Below are 18,968 nucleotides of genomic sequence, written 5' to 3'. Positions count from 1 at the left end.
TGATGGCACATGTTGCACATTTCGTTAGGGCTACATTCTAATTGCTGGTCAAAAATACTTGAAAACCTGTCATTGGCAGAGAAGTTCGACTTATTGACTTCAAGGCTTAGCAAGTGAGTAGCTGAGGATGTAGAGTATGACCGCCGAAAAGTATTCATAGAGGTTTATGAGGTGGTTAGATAATAGAACCAGAAGTATGTGTTAAAGTTAACCTGTGTTACTGCTTTTGGTCAAAATAAAAACATTTATTTTTTATTTTTAACAAATATGCTTTATTTGGAGTTTACCTTGAGATGGCCAAAATTCTTAAAGGTGGTATTAATGTTAGATTACATGATTTTTTTAAGTTTTGGCAGCAAATGTCAGATTATAAAAGCAGAAAACGTTAAATTGATGAGCTGCTCATTGTTGACGGAAACATAGTTCGGATTTGTCATGCACATTTTTTGAGAACCTATGGTGAAGGACCTTAAATTTCACCCCAAAACCTAAATGCACTCTTGATGGACACATTTTGATAATTTTTTACCTATGCCAACCCTCTTTTGTTTATTAGATGAACAGGAGATCTCCGGTGCCATTATCTACACGGTGGAACTGAAGCGGTACGGCGGCCCCTTGGGGATCACAATCTCTGGCACAGAGGAGCCCTTTGATCCAATTGTCATTTCCGGTCTGACCAAGCGAGGGCTGGCGGAACGGTGAGTGCCAGTGTTCTGTTTGTCACACTAAATTATTGTTGTATTTGCAGTACTTTATTGCCATGAAACTGGTCCCAAGTGGCAGTGACAATCTTTACAGAAATGTGGATTTGTCTGTCGGTTACAGGCATGTGCAAGCCATCTATGTGGCTCGAGCCGTAAGCTAACAGAACGATTCCTCAGTTCCATGAAAGTGGATGGGAGAATCGCAGCAGCCATGGTGTTCTTTTTGTTGACAAGTCATGGTTCTTTGTGTTTTATAAATTATCATCTGTGGACGAATGCCATATATGAACATGGTTTCCCTATAGCATTTACCGACCCTATAAACCATGGGTAGTAAGTGGATAACTATAGTTTAGTGCTATCCATGGTATTAATGGATTGACATGGATGTGCCCCATCCGGAAGAGTTGGATTTCCAAGAATAATCTTGACCGTTCAGATGTTCTGGCATGATTGGTCACTTTACTGAAACATTTGCATCCCCGCAACACCAGAGTATCTCTTCAATAAGATTTATTTTGGTAAATACCATACAATCATGCAGATCTCAACAACAAGGAAGGTGTAACTGTCATCAATTTTAAAATAACAGTAGAAAATTAAGAATTTAATAAATGGAAATTAATAAAACCTTTTAAAAATAATGCACTAATATCAAACTGAGATAAATACAACAGCTAAGATAAGTCATTAAAATTTGAATCATAACCATTTAGTAAAGAATGTATAATAATTTCATCATTTGTTTTGTGTCCTCAATTGAACAATTGATTGCACCCCTGGGATGATTTAAAGAACCTTCTTAGTCCCTAGGCTTTTTGTCCAATGAAGAGGTACGTCCTTAAGGCTTTGAATACAAAATCATGTCCTAATATTGCGTTTCCTAAATAAATGAAAGGATATTTAAAAGTGGTAAATGTCTTCACAAGTTCCCTCACAGTTTACATTTATCCGAACATTCTTCCACTTTCTAAATAAAAAGATCGTAATGGTAGAAAATTAAGCAGAGCTTCAAGAAAAGTAATTAGTTTGATTCTCTTCAATTTTTAATTGGTACATTTCACGTCCTAAATGGTTTTCTTTTTAAGATGACCAAAGAATAAAACTGAATTAGAAAAAAGTAGTTACAAAAATAAGCCATGATTTGATTGGGGCAAAGGCTCTTTTGTTGACACTTGTGTGAAGTCAAGCCCTTTATTTAAAAAACCTACGTCAACATGTAACTTCATTATGTATTTAAAGCAAAAAAGCTGTTCAGAACCATTTTGGACCAGTAAGTCAATGATAGCACCTCAATACGAGGCAGTAGATTCCATTGTCCAATTTAAAACTAACACATGCGCGGTCTAAATTTGGACTCAACTACTCTATGGATCCCTAACTCCAACTGAAGAAATGTTGGCATAATAATGTGAGATAAAGAACATTTCTTAGAAGCCTAGTTCCTTTTTGCACAACGATTTGGAAGTTGCTGAATCCCCACTGTTCAGCCCCATATTACGCTATTGCCTGATCCTTCTCTCGCTACACTTCTAATATTTGCTCAATAGCTCTTTGTTCAAAAATGTTTTGAAAATTGATTTTGTGCACATCCATAGCTTATTATGGAAAACTCATTTCTAACCATCTGAGTATTCCAGTGCTCTTTCCCATCTATACTGTCTCCAAGATAGTCATGAAAATACTGAGTTGCATGTCAATATTTTGCAACTTCTCTGAGCAAATAAGAGATTTTGTTTTTATAGATGGTGATTTCCATCGAAATATTCTCATAAGTATCAAGGGCATGCCTTTGGCTCTCCAGATGTTTTGGACTACTGTTCCCATCAGCCCTAACCAGCATGGTCTGTGGTGAGGGATCATTGGAGGACTTGTAGTAAAGAAACATCTGGAGGGCTTCTGGTTAATTAACCCTTTTGTAAACCTTGCAGTGTTTTGCTAATTAACACAGCATCATCGGCACAGAACAGAATCCCAATTTGCTCTCTGACAAGTTGCATCCATACCCCATTGAACTACAACAGTTGCTAATGTATTAGTACATAGGCAAACAGAAGAGGGGCCAATATGAACCCTTGTCTACCCACTCTACTGACAGGAAATGATTGGATGATTTCCTCCCATGAACCAAATTTTCCTAGAGCAGAGTTGTCTCAATAGTTTGTAAATGGCTGTTACCAGATTTCGAGGAACCCCTTAACTAAAGTATTTTTTCCAAAACTAAGATCAGTCAATAAGTGGAAAACTCAATTGGTTGCTGATGCCTTGAACAACTGAAGAACGGACAGATTGTAGCGTGAGTGAAATCTAGTAAGTGAAGATTTCATTACCCTTTTGGCTTTCCGGATATAGGTGCAATTCTGAATCAAGCGAGTATCATTCTAGGAATAGAAAATAATAGATAGCCACCAAAGGACCTGCTTGGATCTTGCAATAATCTTGTGCGGAGACCTGAACATCTCATGGTTTGATGAACATAAGAAGCTTATCAAAGTTAATTCAATAGATGGACGCTCAGGAAATGAAAGAAAAACACAATGGGGCAAAGAACTGGAAGCTCGTGACTGTATGATGGCAAATGGACATGTGAGAGGTGACATACCACCAAATGTCACCTGGGAAAACCTGGGATATAAAAAGACCATAGATTATTTCTGGACTTCAAGAAATGTGTTTGTAACAATTAACAACTTACAAATCATACCAACAACAAACAGCGATCATTACCCATTAGTAATTTCCTGGCTGCTAAAGTGCAAAAAGAAATGTCACTAATAGTCAAGCGCTTGAAGTAAATCATGGGCGAAATCGACTAAGAATAAAGAATTTCAAATAATCAAAATGTCCAATGAGATACAGGAGACAAACTATTATGTTGATTCCTTAGACTACATACCGCTGCTGCCAAGCCTGAAGATAGGCTTTTCTGGAAAAGTCTGCCAAGATAACAACGATCGCAAACACAAATGGAGTTGCATTTTGAAAAATCAAAAAAAGCAGCTCAGGAAAGACTTAACAAAACTAAAACAGCATGGAGTGAATGCCTGAGCTTATTAAAACAGAGACAACAACATTATCGAAATTGGCTAAAATCCTTCTCTTACCAGAGAGATCAAGAGCGTGGTGAAGAAATGCTGGCATTGATAAAAAAAAAAAACAACTCGAGAAATTTGGAAAATCTTGAATAAAGGAACAGTCAATCAGGATGCCTTAATGTCAAATGGAGTGTCCATAAGTGATTGGGTAATGCACTTTGAAAGGGTTTTTACAGGAAAGGAGTCGCCACAGTCTTTAGAAAGCGGAGACGATGACACAGCCTGGGACATAATTGAGTCCAGTGAAGATATTCTTATGGCCATTTCAAAGCTAAAGACATCGAGAGCTGCTGGGCCAGATGGCATCAGTAACACACTGTTAAAAGAGCATGGATATGTGTGGTCAATATTCATTGGACAGAAAACAGGTCCCGAGATCATGGACTGAGGCAATAATAGTACCAGTATACAAGAAGGGCAGTCGGGACGATCCCGCAAACTATCGCCCGATTGCCCTCCTGGACACTATTGGTAAGTGCTGGCGACATGTCACCAAAAAAAAAGCTATCTGCATGGGCAAAAGAAGTAGACCTACCTGATGTCAGACAAACAGGATTTACAAAGGGCGTGGGAACAGAGAATAACCTTGCCCTGGTGAACCTGTTAAAACTTGACGCCCTAAACAAGAAAGATCAGTTATTTATGGCATTCATCGACTTGCAGCAAGCGTTCGATTCTATAAATCGAAAAAAACTTTGGGTGAAGCTGGAAAATAGAAATTGCCCTAACGCTCTGTTGCTACCAATAAAGGCATTGCACTCCAACACAACAATCAGAGTAAGACTAAATGCAAGTGGAGACCAGTCTAAATCTATTACCACCACCAGAGGTGTGAAACGGGGATGTCCACTTGCTGCCATCCTGTTTAAACTCTATATCGCTGACATCTCTACAGCATTGGCAAGAGTCAACTGCTTCCCTCCAAAAATCAATGGACATCCAATATGTTATGTGATGTATGCTGATGACTTAGTACTGTTCGATAAGACCCGGATAGGGCTACAGCGGCTTTTGTCAGAACTTGAATCCTACATGATTGACAACTTGTCAATCAATGTGAAAAAAACAAAAATCATGAAGTTCGGAAGCGATCGGGTCGCTAAAAACAAGAACTTTAAATGGCGAATTGACAATAAATTGCTCGAGGAAGTTACAGAAATTTGTTACTTAGGAATACTGATGAATACCTCGATACGTGAGTGGAGCTGGGTTCAAGATCTATTCCAGCGGACCCGAACGCTTGCCTTACAAGGAGCAAGATTACATACACTAGATGGAAAATTCTCGGTAATACCGCTGCGCACGTTTTATCTCCAAAAAGTATTCCCTACAATAACTTTTGGGGCAGAAGCGGGCTGGAATATAGACCTATAGATTTGGTCTAACTTGGAAGGCTTATTCTGGCGCCAAGTCTTGAGATTACCCAAGTATCTCTCAATGACCACAATACATCATGAACTGGCACTAGAAAGCCTATACGGAACAGTACTATGGAAATCCTTGTCACTGTTACGAAAGATGGAAATAGCGCATCCTGAACCGGCCTACAAAATACTAAAATCAGAAGGAACACATTATCACACAGGTTTGCTCTTAAGATGGTCAGAGAAAGTGAAAGCCATCATGTATAATGCAAATATCTCAATGGACACATTGACGAATCGGCCACAGATCACGAGAACAAAGTTGAAAGAGTGGTTATGGATTGACAACTTCGATAAATACGAAAAGATGCCGACGGCGTTGGATTTAGGACCTACAAAGAATAAAGTGGATAAAATGCCAAAATACCTGTGCCAATTCCCCTCGAGATATCAGAGGTAAATTTCTCAGACTTAGATTGAACCTTCATAAAACAAACCAAATGATGGTGATGAGAAAAATGCCGGTCACTGATGAAGCTTGTCGGCACTGAAAAATCCATGTAGAGTCATTAAAACATCTGACAATCGAATGCGCGGCTATAAATGGGTTGAGATCCATCCACTTGAGTAAATTTAAGCCTGCAAACAACATGATGGAAGATCTGTGGTTCCGAATACTGAGTGGAAGCTCGGTCCACATAACCTGTTCAGTGATAAATTTTCTGGATAAAGTTTTAACTTGAAAAGATAAGAACTTAAACTGTCAACGGAAAGCGTTACTATCAAGTTGAGAATGAGTTGTAATAAAAGTTTGTAAGAAACTAGATGTTACAAATAAAATAAAAAAATAAATTAAAAAAATCATTCTAGGTCTTTGGGGTGCAAGAGAAGGCAGGTCTCCTTCTCTCCTCTTTGCATGGATTTTTAAATGTGAGCTATCGACATCTAAAGATCTAAGAACTGTTTTTTTAAACCAGTGATTTGCGTTACACCTGGATCTTGGAAAGCTTTGATTAACCTGCTGAGCTCTGTAATGGCTGTTTGTTCATTCAGAATAAGGAAACATTCTCTAGGTATACATTAATGCATTCCCTTGGCCTAAACCAACACCGGGACCAGACACCTACATTTTCTTTGCCTCTGTTCTTCAACATTTGTCCCTTTCGGTATAGTCTTGAACAATGCTACATGGTGGAAATTACAACATATGTTGTATAATGCAAATATCAAGTCCTATATTATTAGTCATGTTAACTCTATACAAACAGCCCAATCTCATTAATACTCAACGGAACAACCCCCATATCCATTTTGACTCAATTTGTCATTCTTTGACAACACTTAGACACCTAGTGATTCTTCTGCTAATGCGCACTCACACTTTAATGCCTCTACTTTCTTGCATCAATTAAAATTGGTCTGCGATCAGTTGTAGCGTATTAACGTCGCACCTATTTTGATTTAACTTAATGTTCATAGTGCAACCCACAGCTGTCACCAGCTGATCTGGTGAAAGAATGGCACCAATCCAAAATCCTAGATGTTACATTCGCTCCTTCTCTTGCACTAATCGGCCAATAAAGGTAGCATTGTCGCGGTCCACACCTCCAAACTGTGCAGTGTCTAGATACAAAACGAGTCCGCAGTATTGCGACTTCAAATTCGCCAAGCAAAAGAATTGTGACTAGACACTGCAAAAGGGCCTTCAACCTTTTATAGGTGACAACAAATGTCTTTCCGAGAAGAGGTTGTAAATGTCAGCTAGCCTTCCATATAGAAAATACAAGGAGCTGTGCATGCACTGTAGATGTATTTTTTCATGTCCCCTGGAGGATTTGGATCCTCCGAGGCGCTTTTCTAGGGAGATGTATTGTTTCATGACCCCTGGAGGTTTGGGATCCTCCGAGATACTTTCCTGGGGCGATGCATTCTTTCATGTCCCCTGGAGGTTTGGGATCCTCCAAGATGCTTTCCTGGCCGATGCATTCTTTCATGTCCCCTGGAGGTTTGGGATCCTCCAAGATGCTTTCCTAGGGAGATGTATTCTTTCATGTCCCCTGGAGGTTTGGGATCCTCCGAGATACTTTCCTGGCCGATGCATTCTTTCATGTCCCCTGGAGGTTTGGGATCCTCCGAGATGCTTTCCTAGGGAGATGTATTCTTTCATGTCCCCTGGAGGTTTGGGATCCTCAGATGCTTTCTTAGGGAGATGTATTCTTTCATGTCCCCTGGAGGTTTGGGACCTAGGGAGGGCAGAGGTTGCCGCTTATGCAAACTCACTGTTCTGATAAAGACTCTGGAACACATTATTATGGAATGTGAAAAAACACGAGAGGAAATGTTTATACACCCGCTAGTATACATTCTAGTGATTTCTGGTGCAGTGCATTAAATGGTAATCAGACAGCAATAATTGTTGTACTTGTTTGCTATGTTTGTCTATATTATGAATTGATGTACGTTCATTGATTCATTTTCGAACACATTCTTCCTATTTTGTAAGTATTAATGACATTTTGTACTAATTCTATCTTAGTGACTGCATAAAGGTTTTAAATCATATAAACAAATAACAGTGTAAATACTGGAGGGGGGGTTCTGTACTTCTGGCCTCCATATGTTTGGTACAGAGGCACAGATCACTCCAGCCAAGGTTCGCTATACGGTAGCTTGGATGAGCAACCAAGGCTTAAGCTCCCATGAGGTGCTGCAGGCTGGTTCCAAAGTACAGCGAGTGCCCATGCCCCCACAACAGAATGTCCACACACTGTTAAAGGATAACACAGCTTCTTTATATAAAGTAAGGTTCCGTCAAATGTATCCATATAAATAACACTTTGTACTCGGGTAGTTCTATTCAAATAATGGCAATTCTATCAACTGTATGTGGTACCACAATAGACTTAAGTTCAGTAAAAATGCACCAACTGCTGGCTGTTTTAAACATTTTAATTCTTAAGTAAGGTGTACTTTCATAGATCAAGGAAGAAAGGCAGGTTAGTGTTAGCGCATAGGCAGTATACTTTCATGAGACTCAAATAGCAATACTGTGAGAGGATCCCTTCCCACCTGGGCAACCTGTAATGGAAAAGGTAAGGAGTATCTTATCACGTCTTTTACCACCCAGTCCAACAATGTTCAATAATGCTGTGCTTTCTTTTTACACATTTTTCAACCCCAATGCACCCGAGAGGCCACAGGAAAACTGGGTCCAAGATGACTCTGGAACCCCTGGACGACTCCTGAGGGTGGAAGAAGCTCTTCCTCATCACAGTACCTTTGGTGCCTTAGCAGTTTTTTGGCTTCTCTCCGCTGGTCCCCTGGAAAATGGACACCCTTGCAAGAACGAATTGCTGGGATGTCGAGTCCAAGAGAAAAACAGGAACCAAGGTCCTTTCAGAAGACAGTAGTTTTGGTCTCATGGTGGTCTTGGTTGGATGGGTGTTACTCCGGTTGTGGAAGTCCTATGAAGGTGAAACTTGCTGTGGTCTCTGAAAAGGCCTGGGCGAAGATGAGGCCTGGGGTCCTTGACTAGCTTTCACTGGCGACGGGTGCAGTGGTAGAAGTAGGTGTTGGATTTCTGGATTTTGTGGTTTCCAGACTTTTGGATCTTCGGTGATGCAGCACAGACCTCTGGATGGCTTCTGACGACCTGGGCTCAACCCCCAGACTGGACTACGAACCTGCACCAAGGCTGGTCCCTTGGTACATCTTTGGAATTTGGTGGTGGAAAACACACCAATGGACCTTCGCAGTTCACTGTGTGCAGAGGATCATCTTCGGGGAAAAAGTGGTCCGCTGTCGTGGCAAGGATGTCCCTGGAAGGATTCTTAAGAGATTTTGAACTTTAGCAGCTCTGGGTGTCAAGCGACACTATGCCAGGATACTCTCTCTTCTGGGTGGTACACCACAAACTGGCTTCCAGTGATCACAAACACTCTGTCGGACCCTCGGTGACACAAATGGGCTTCAACTCACATGTCCAGGCACTCCTCTTCTGGACTCACGAAAACCCCTTCTCCGGACAGCAGGCACACATGACTGGCTTCCAGGGTACTTCTGATGAAGAGTAGAAGGTGTACGATGGTCCCTCGTTGCTCGGGAAGAGGTCTCATATCCAGGTGCTTTCTTGATTCCATCCTTGGGTCAGCTTAGCAGTTTTTGGCTTCCTTGAAGAAATGCAGCTCCAGACCCCTACCTCCGACTAGACCCAGGATTCAAGCTTCAGGTTTCAACTTCAGAACAAATTGGTGAGTGAGAGGTCCCCGGCTGAACACACACCTGTTCCCCATTCACTCAGGCTGAGCCAGGCTCAGGCAGCCAATCATTAAAGAGGGCATTCATGCAGGCAGCCAGCCAATCACGCTCACAGGCATTCAAGCCCAGACACTCACAACACAGAATGTGAGTTCACTTCAGACTCCATTCATACAGGTCACACCCCAAGGGTTGTACCCAAAACACACATACCCTGGGAAGGCTCCAGTCAGTCTGACAGTAGACAGCCCCAGAGCCATATATGGTATTTAAACCCAAATGGCAGTCAGGAAGAAAGAGACAGTGCCAGGGCTTCCCATGACATTGGGAAAATATGTATAAAGGCAATAGAAATCAAGAGGCCACAAGGGCCATCTTGCCTTCTATCAGGAATCCATTGATTCCTATGGCAGGGCCTAGGTGTCCCAAAAATGGAGGACACTCTGAGCCACTGCCAAGTCGGCATGTAACTGCCACCTACCCATACCCTGCACTGTGACAAACACACAGGTGCCTAAAAACACACAAGGGGCACAAGGGTGTACCCCAACCCATGGGTGCCATAAGGGTATCCCATTGGTGTTGTTTACCAAAAGGAAAACATGAAGAGCTGCATTGCAGAGGCCCAGCTGGACCCTTCAAAAGGCTTTTCCAGCATCAGTGTATTTATTTGGCTAATGCAAACATTAAAAATATTTCTTGAGGGTTATTTTGTTTGAATAGACGGATCAGAAACTTGAGTGATGGTCTGAAAAGTACAACTTGTAATGACGTTTTCCTGTGTCTATGAATGACTGAAGGTACCGTTCAATCATTTATTTTAAGTGGCTTTCTACACAAAGTGAGTGGCCATGGGTTAAAATGGTACATCAAATTAATTCAGGGTTGCTAGGTGGTGAATTATGTCCATATTTATATCATACTGGCATTTGGATACTTGAAATTTCACAATTCCGAGTTCTACATGCAAATTGCCTAGGTATGGAAGGAGACCATGAAATCCTTTGTGCAAGTTATGCTGGACTCTATACGGCTGCCATATCCCAATTCAGATTTACTAGCATTACATTGAAGTTTTAGGGTGGATGGCAAAATGAGTTATTTCCACTATTCAAGCCTTATTCACAGCCTTTAATCAAGGCAAACCATTCAAGTAAAACCAAGAAAAAAACTAAGGCTGTTTTGTAGATGTGGGGTTCTGGCTCCCTCTGTCATTGTTTTTACTGCCACGGTGTATGCGTTTTCCGAGAAGAATGGCTCTGTAATATGATCTATCTATGCAAATTAATTCTTATGGTGAGATTTCTGTTCAATGCTTTTTCTCCACTCATTTTCTCAACTTCTTTAATTTGTCCTGATCTAGCTCCTTCCCAGCTTCATGTAAAATATCTGTTATTCCTTTACTGAAAAACCATCACTGTGTGTTTAGGATCTTAGTCATTTTCACCCTATTTCACTCTTGCCTTATCTGTCTAAAACTCCAGAGTGCATGGTTCATCTCAGACGTCTTATTTGAGCTACCATCATCTTTTTAATCTCACAATATGGTTTCCATCCGACCACTCCATGGAAAATGCTTTTTGTCTGTTGTCAACCCTATTCTTCATGTTATGTTATTTGGCATTTATATAGCGCGCTATATATCATTGGTATGACCTCAAAGCGCTGGTAGGTTGAACGCCCTCGGGAACCGGACTCCAGATCATTTGAGAAAGTAAGGTGTCAAAGGGTGCTTGGACGCACCAGTTATGTGAGCGCCCCAGTTATGTGAGCAGCTGATGCAATTGCCTGATGGTAGCTGCATCCTAGCATTAAGTGTGGTGGGATTGATATGAGTTGAATGTGTGTAGTCTGGAGGGTGGACACCAAGACTGGGGTCTGGCTGTGTCAGGCCTGTGTAGGACGCTTATATGTGCAGTCAGGCTGGTTTGTCATGGGATGTAGCTGCGTTTTATTAGAATGATGAGGTGTTTCATGGGTTAATCGTATCCGAGCAGCTAGGCTGAAATTGATCGAGAGTTGTAGCTGCACTCTAATTGTGTGATGGTGTAGAGAGAAACACTCCCCTCCCATATCACTATGCTTGGAGTGGAGTTATGATCGAAGGAGTTCGCTATTCTGGATGTCAAGCGGGCATTTGCTTAATAGTGACTTAATAAGCATTTTCACTGGCATCATTGCTCTGGAGCACATTGAGCATTAGTCATTGGGGAGCAGGTTCAATTGCTTCAGATGGTTAGAAAATGGACATTAATATCTTGTCTAGATGTGAGGCAAGCTAATACTCGCCAGATGTAGCTAAAAAGCGGTACTGGCTAACATTCAACTCCTGTCTGGATGTGAGGCAAACTAATATTCTCAAGATATAACTAGTAAGTGGCAATATTCGAAATTCTTTCTAGGTGTGATGCAAGCCAACATTCACAATTAGAACAAAAATGTGGCACTGGCTAACATTCACACTCCTGTCTAGGTGTGACACAAGTTAATATTCAGAAGATATAACTAAAATGGTGCAATGGCTAACATTCACACTCCTGTCTAGGTGTGACGCAAGTTAATATTCAGAAGATATAGCTAAAATGTGGCACTGGATAACCTTCAAAAATCCTGTCTAGATGTGACGCAAGCTAACATTCACAATTGGAACTACATGTAGCAACGGCTAGCATTCACAATCCTGTCTGGTTGTTAAGCTGGTTGGTATTAATATTCTGGCCTGATATGTTTTGAGGGGGAAGTAGAGTGGCAGGGCTTCCAGAGTACAGTGATTACTGTACTCCCACCCTGGCCACACCTACTTGGGTAGTCGCTGCTGGTTGGCGGCTGGCCACTGGCTTCCCCTGCTGACACCTGCAGACACTTTCTGGAACCGCCAATGTAGGAAGCCACCCTTTGCCTTTGGGCCCTTAGTCGCAGGGGCTGCTGGGCAGAGGGCTGCCTAGGTGAGGTCAGGATAAAGAGGGGTGGACCAATAAGGGCCATAGTGAGGGTGCGGGAGGTGGGACCTGTAGGGAGGAAACTGGGATTCCGCTATTTAAGCCGCAAGGGACTCGCAGGGCAAATGGAGCGCAATCATGCCCAACACCATAAACTTTTTTTGGATCTTTGTGCAGCACGTGACATAGTAGACCATTCCATGCTGCTCTCTACTCTTTTCTGGGCATTTCAGATTGGGATCATCATTGTTTTTCTTCTTCCTGTCATTCTTTCACAGTGTCCTGGAAACTCTTCTTCCAATTCTTGCCCTGTTGCTTTCGGTGTTCTGCAATGCCTCTCTTGGGCCCCTTCTTTTTTACACTCGACACTTTACATTTGGCTTCTTTGATTTCTTCTCATGGGTTTCAGGTGCATTTATATGCTGATGACACCCAAATCTATCTTTCTTGGACAACACAATTCCTCAGTGCTTTTCTGACCTCCATCTGGCGGTGAAGAACTGGATGGCTTCTCGGTCCTTAAGTCTTAACCCTAAGAAAACGGAAATTCTTTTCTTTCCTTCTGCCATTTCACCAGCTTCTATTTATTTTCCTCCTCGTGATCTTTGCATTTTTCATCACGCCTTAAATTTGGAATTTCTTTTTGATTTTGCATTTTCCCTTAAAAATCTATCTCTACTGTCTTGCTGCTTCTATATTCAGAATATCAGGAAAATCTATCATCTATTAACTTTTTCTTTTACCAACCTGTGGTCTCTCATCTTATTTCTGGTTGTTCCTTGTATTACCAGCATACAAACTCTTCCCGCTGCTCTGTTCTATTCTTCCTTCGGCAGTTGCACTCTTATCTGGAATGCAGTATTCTCCAGCATGGGGTCTGGCATGGATTCACATGCTTAAGAATATTCCCCGTCATCAGGCTGGGAATCCTCGGTAAAGAAAACCCACCGAGGTTTTCACGGGGTCTTATCAATGGGTTGAAAAGGATTCCCTCTGCAGTGGCAGGGAAACGCTGGGCCCTGAGGTTGCCTCCACTCAGGTAGCTTCCACAGGCTCCACCAGGGCCACCATGACTCCCTCGGTAGAGGCCTTAGCTGGGTGAATGGGGGCCTTCACAACTTGGGGGGGGAGGGTCACTGCCTCGCTCCCCCTCGGCTGTCTCCGTCGGGATCGACCGGGACTTCTCCCGAAGCTTACCCGGGTTCTCAGATTTCCTCTTCCCCGAGCCAGAGCGTTGGCTCGTGGTTGATGGCATTGGTGAAAGTGTGCCCTGCCTGGCAACCGAGGAGCCCAACCGATCTGTGCTCCTGGTGCCCGCGGACTCACAGTGCTTTGCCTTTTGTTGGGCCCCCGTCGCCAGAACGCCCTCAAATGTCTTAGAAGACTGCTCGGACTTCTTCTTCTCACCTACTGCTGGGCTCTTCCCTTCTAGCCTGTTGGTGAGGCGGATACGCCGATCCTTCATAGTCCATGCCGACATGTTCTTGCAAAATGCACAGTCCTTCTCCACGTAATTCAAGGGCTCCCTATTGGATGTAGGTTCCAATTTGTTTTTATTTGCAGTGTTGTAAATGGGTTCACGCTCTGGCGCCTATCTGGCTTCCTTAATTTCCCTCGATCACCCTCCTAGGGTTCTTAGCTGTTCGTCTCTGGTTCTTCTCTCTGTCCCTCGCCCTCCTTGTGCCTCATTCAGCTTGCAGTCCTTTAAATTACGTTCCCCTAAATTTTGAAATTCCCTTCCTTTGGTCGTTTCAGAAAACGCCGTAAAGTACATCTCTTGCATTCTGCATTTCCTGGTCATGTGTTCTCCTGATTTTTGGCTGTCATGTTTTCATTCTTCTTCATGGCTAACTTGTCATTTAGTACTGTTTTACCTTGTACAGCGCCTTGGATAATGGCGCTATATAAATATCAGTAATAAATGCAAAGGTGATATTTGTGGTCCATGGTTTTTCTCCCCTCATTTTGGATTCTGCTTCAATAAGCTTCTACTTTGGGATTCTGCGTTTCAAGCTGTAACTTACCAAGCTGGTCATATGTGCAAGGACTGTCACTGGTGTGATTAATTTCCAATGTAATCAGCATTCCCACGGAAGTGATGTTTATCTGTCAAATTCTAGAATTTATTTATTTTTTAATCATCTCCTTTTGCACTTGGGAACCACAGCAGTACACAGCCAATGGTGGCCCCGTACATCACAACAGGCTTGATTGCAAGGTGTTGAGACGTGTGTTGATTTGTTGATGCTCTGATGGCAGATTTTGCAAGTCTTCCACCACCGCCCATCATAGCTCATGTATGAGAAGGTTCAAGTTGGTTTTATAACATTCTCTAGCTGCAATTATCGGAGTCTAGACAGAACTCGCCAACCTCCAACCCCTGAATGAGTGATGCAATAGAGATACACGCGAGGCGCATACTTTCACTGACGGTGTACCCCATTAATTGCTATCCTCTTCAACCATCTAAAATAGACCAATTATGTGCTTGTCTAAAACACAAATCAATTAAAAATCCAAAACGCGTTATAGCCTTTTTAACTGTTGTACTTGGGCCCAGTGGTCCATTCCTAAGAAAAGTGGGTGAACTCTTTAACTTGCCAATTCAATATGCTGTCACCAGAAATTGGCATATGAAGGTGCCCTCAAAAAAAGTGTTGGGGAGGGGCTGGGGTACGGGGTGGACTTCTGAACAACGTTGGGAGTACTTCTGAAAAAAGTGAGCGCACTCTGTCCATCCGCTTGTACCCTGGACTTGACCCGTGCTTGGCCCGGCTATCGGGGCTAACGTTTCGATCAATGGATTCGGCAAAAGGTTCAGCAATATCTTTCTCTTCACTTAAGTACAAGAGTTCCCCCGATCTCCTCTCCTCCTCCTCCTCCTCCTCACCTGATGAGGTTGAATAGTCCAACTTCTCCCTTCGGGTGTGTCGAGCGTTGGGCTTCTTTTTCTTGAGTAGATAGGGTCTGCCTCGAAAGGAAGCCACTGTGAACTCTAGACCAAGAGATCCACAGTGTCTCCCCTCCGTGACAGCCAGATGTTGCAAGGGGAAAAAGCCTTAGCTCAAAAAACCCCTTGGTGCGGAGATGAGTAGACGCCGGAGAAGCTGTCAGAAGACTTGGCTGAGGTCTCAGGTGTGTCCGCAGATTGAAGAAGCGGGTGGAGGAAAAATCCACCGGAATAAGAGGCTCTGGATCGTCGCTCCTGGAGGAAGACTGATGGAAGATCCACGGAGTGAAACACAGCGAGAACAGGAGAGTTCCAAAATGGAAAGGCAGACGGGGGAGGAAGCAATAGATATGCTCAGGCAGACAGAGAGGCAAGAAACAAGAAGAGAGCCAGGGAGTAAAGAGGGTGAGTACAATAGCTGGAGTAGCGGGCGGAGTCTACTAGAACACCGCCGGGAAGGTAGCAAACAAGCGCACGCAACGGAGGATATAAGCACAGTTGCAACGCGCCGAGCCGCTGACAGACGAAAGGTAAATACTATCGGCGGCGGCCATGTTGGAAAAAAGAAACTAGACCGTCAAAACACATAGAAAGGGAAAAAAAACCGCGGCGGCACAGTCTAATGGCGTCCTAGTTTCCACCTCCTCCACACACACACACCAGTCACCAGCGGCTGTGACACCGTCCCCCTTTTCAGCCACTCTGTGCTGTAATTAGTTTATGGGTTGTGGATTCAAAGTACTGTTTGGCTAATGAAGCTTCACATACTTCGTTTGTGAATGGCAGTGCATCTTAAGTCATGCAAAGCCCTAAATGCCTACATTATCCATTCCCTTCAAGAGACACAAGTGCAGCCCTATTTTTAACTTTGCATTTTGGGACCTGTGGTCCCTGATTTCCCTCCAATAAATCCAGACCCTAACTCCCAGAGTGCAACCAGGACTGGACTAGTGTGCCATGATGCCATGGATAATGTTGGCATGTATGCGAAGTGGAAGCATACCATGTAATTTTATCCAGTTTCCTGTGCCCAAAGGCTTGGTAGTACACCCTTTGTGGATACCCCAACATGCTCCTGTTAAGAAAAAAATAAGGGGATCTCCTGTTGTGAGAGCCAGATAGGCAGGGCGTTAGATTTGGCTCAGTTAAGTCAAAGTTTTGCGTACCGTTGAAATAAGACATTAGAGGAGTCGGGCCTTGAAAATTCTTTAAAATTCAGCTAAACATGCAGGTCGGGTAACTTAGTTTCCCTATTCAGAGAAATGCACTCAACCCATAGCAATGGAGGATAACAAATGCGATTTGTGTACATAATGGTGCATGTCACTACAAACCCGCTTTGTTTGGCACACTGCTGCTACCCACAGGCTAGCCATGCACAGTGAAACATTTGTTTGACATTTACTGCGATGTAAATGCTATATACAAGTTTCAAACCTCTCTTGCAAAGGCTACTCCCCCTTCATAAAATGCACTCGACTATGCGAGTGGACGAAAAGTCTTTGCGAGCCACAGCTGAGTGTCTGTAAAATGTGAAAGGGTAAATGCATGAACGGACAAAAATACATAGATGTGATAAAAAAAAGGCTCTAAAAACAGTTTGGCCAGCTGTCTCCTACAGGTGGTAATACATAATGCAATCCTAATCATAAAATCAAAGCGAGCTCTGGGGGCTAACTACAGTGTTTGGTATTGCAATAGTTTGCTTTGAGTATTAATTATGTAAGAAGTAAGAAAGAGTAAGCAGAGTGGATTGCGTAGCAGGCAGAGAACTGAGCAAACTAGATATATTGTTTGTGGTCATCTCAATTTCAGGATACCTGGTGTAAATATTATATGATAGGTTATTTATAACACGCTAATACCAAGAGGTTTCTAAGCGCGGACCCGGAGATCGCACCAGTGTTGCTGCGTTTCGTCTTGCTTCCAAGGCGCGCATGTTGCCCCTGAGCTATCCTCCAGAGAAGCATCTGAGTGATAATTTGGAATGTCGAGGAGTATGGGCTTGCTCATGGGTTGTGCACCAGTTGCAAGATGCATGGAGATGATGCAGTGTTTTACAGTATCAATACTCTAATTATGCATTATGCAACAACCTACATTTTAGCATTTGAATGTATTGCATGAATGTCTTTTTAAAATAAAATATAAAGTTGACACATACTGGTATTTGCCAGACAGGATATAGAAAGGTTAATAGAAGGAACATCCCAATTATTTTCTGGTTTGCAACTATTTGTAAAAGGAAGATATTCTTGCCTACCACTCCTACGCATGCCTTTGGCACTTAAGAGTGGAGGAGATGATTATTGCTGCACTCTCTCGACATTAGGGCTTGAAGAGAAAAAAGGGGGAAGAGCGTACAAGGGGGCAAGAGAGGAATGCAACGCGAGCTGTGCTTCATTGAAGAGGGTAACTTAAGCTATCTTTGCTACACAAGTGTCCATTTGATTATCAAACTGACAGAATTGCATAGCAAATTGCTATGCGACATTGCTTATTTTATGCATTGCCCTGTAGTTGGGGTTAAGTTGCTCAACCCATAGGAAAAGCAGTTTTTGGGTGGCTCATCATTTTGGTGCTGTGCGACGTATTCGCGTGAAAGGGGGTGGGGACTAAGTTATAGGGGTGGGTCCCAACACTTTTGAAATCGGATGGGTATACATTGCAAACAAATTTTGCTCATGCCTACAGCCCAAACCGCTGGCTGGATTTGCACCAAACTTGCACGAGGAGCGGCAACCTGGTCTCAAAAGTGTGCTTTTGCAAATTATTTGTTTCTTAAAATGGCCAAAAAGTAGGGAAAAATTAATTACTAGCATCTGCATCCGGTCCGGAAACTCATTTCCTGGTTCAGTGTCTGCCGACATCTCTGAGCCATTCCCGGGGCTGTGTAGCGTTCGCGGACGTAGTATGCACCCGCTGATTGGTCAATTTAAAATGCGAGGTGGGTCAAAATCTTTGAAATGGACGCCATGTTGGATTTGCAAACTGTGCCCATAGTCGGGGAACCTCACAGTAAAAACATTAAAAAACATGTTACACTTGTCAAACGAATAAAACCATCTGTGGGGAGGTGAGAGAATGGAATATGTTAAGAACAAGCCAAAAATCTGGTGTTTTTTCTTCTCAGAAGTCCACGAACATGTTGGATGTTTTGGGACATTGTTGAGATGTTCGCAAACTTGACAAACGTTTGAGGACATCATGCATATTTCCGCATTATAGGGTCACTGCCAATAATAATCAAGGTTTTGTACACCAAGGACTCTTTGCATTCTGTGAATTGAGTATGAGAGTGGAGTGGAGCAGAGGGATGGTGGGGGGGGGGGGGACAGGTAGGGTGGGTGAAGGGGAGAGGGATGGGGATGCCCTCTCCAGAAAGCAGTGTGTTTGTATGCATTCAAGGAAGGGAGGGCCGATATAAGATATGGTGCCACATTAACAGTAAGTGCACATACTGTGGGTAAATGGAGACGTTAACCCAGTTTCCGGATGGGAACAAGATGGACATTTGTGTTTTGTTTTTTTTTGGTTTTTTTTTACATTTATTGTGCAATTAGTCAACATTTTGACTTTTTACACAGACCAACATTACAAACACTAATATTTTCACGCATCTAATTTCATTTTTTTTTTTAAAGAGTGAAAATAGC

The 18,968-nt window shown here is 42.8% G+C and overlaps 1 protein-coding gene across 5 annotated transcripts in view; it reads left to right on the top strand.

Moving 5' to 3' along the window:
- GRIP2 (glutamate receptor interacting protein 2) overlaps positions 1 to 18,968 on the top strand; it is a 1,278,809-nt gene that overhangs the window by 1,147,186 nt on the left and 112,655 nt on the right. For all 5 annotated transcript variants that reach the window (XM_069643409.1, XM_069643410.1, XM_069643412.1 and 2 more), the window contains exon 17: positions 557 to 701. In XM_069643409.1, coding sequence (XP_069499510.1) covers positions 557 to 701 — 145 coding nt within the window. The remainder of the gene's footprint in view (positions 1 to 556; positions 702 to 18,968) is intronic.

The sequence above is a fragment of the Ambystoma mexicanum genome, chromosome 2p (assembly GCF_040938575.1).
Source record: "Ambystoma mexicanum isolate Mex_15411 chromosome 2p, UKY_AmexF1_1, whole genome shotgun sequence".
Taxonomy (NCBI): Eukaryota; Metazoa; Chordata; class Amphibia; order Caudata; family Ambystomatidae; genus Ambystoma; species Ambystoma mexicanum.
This window is presented reverse-complemented; position numbering and strand designations above follow the sequence as displayed.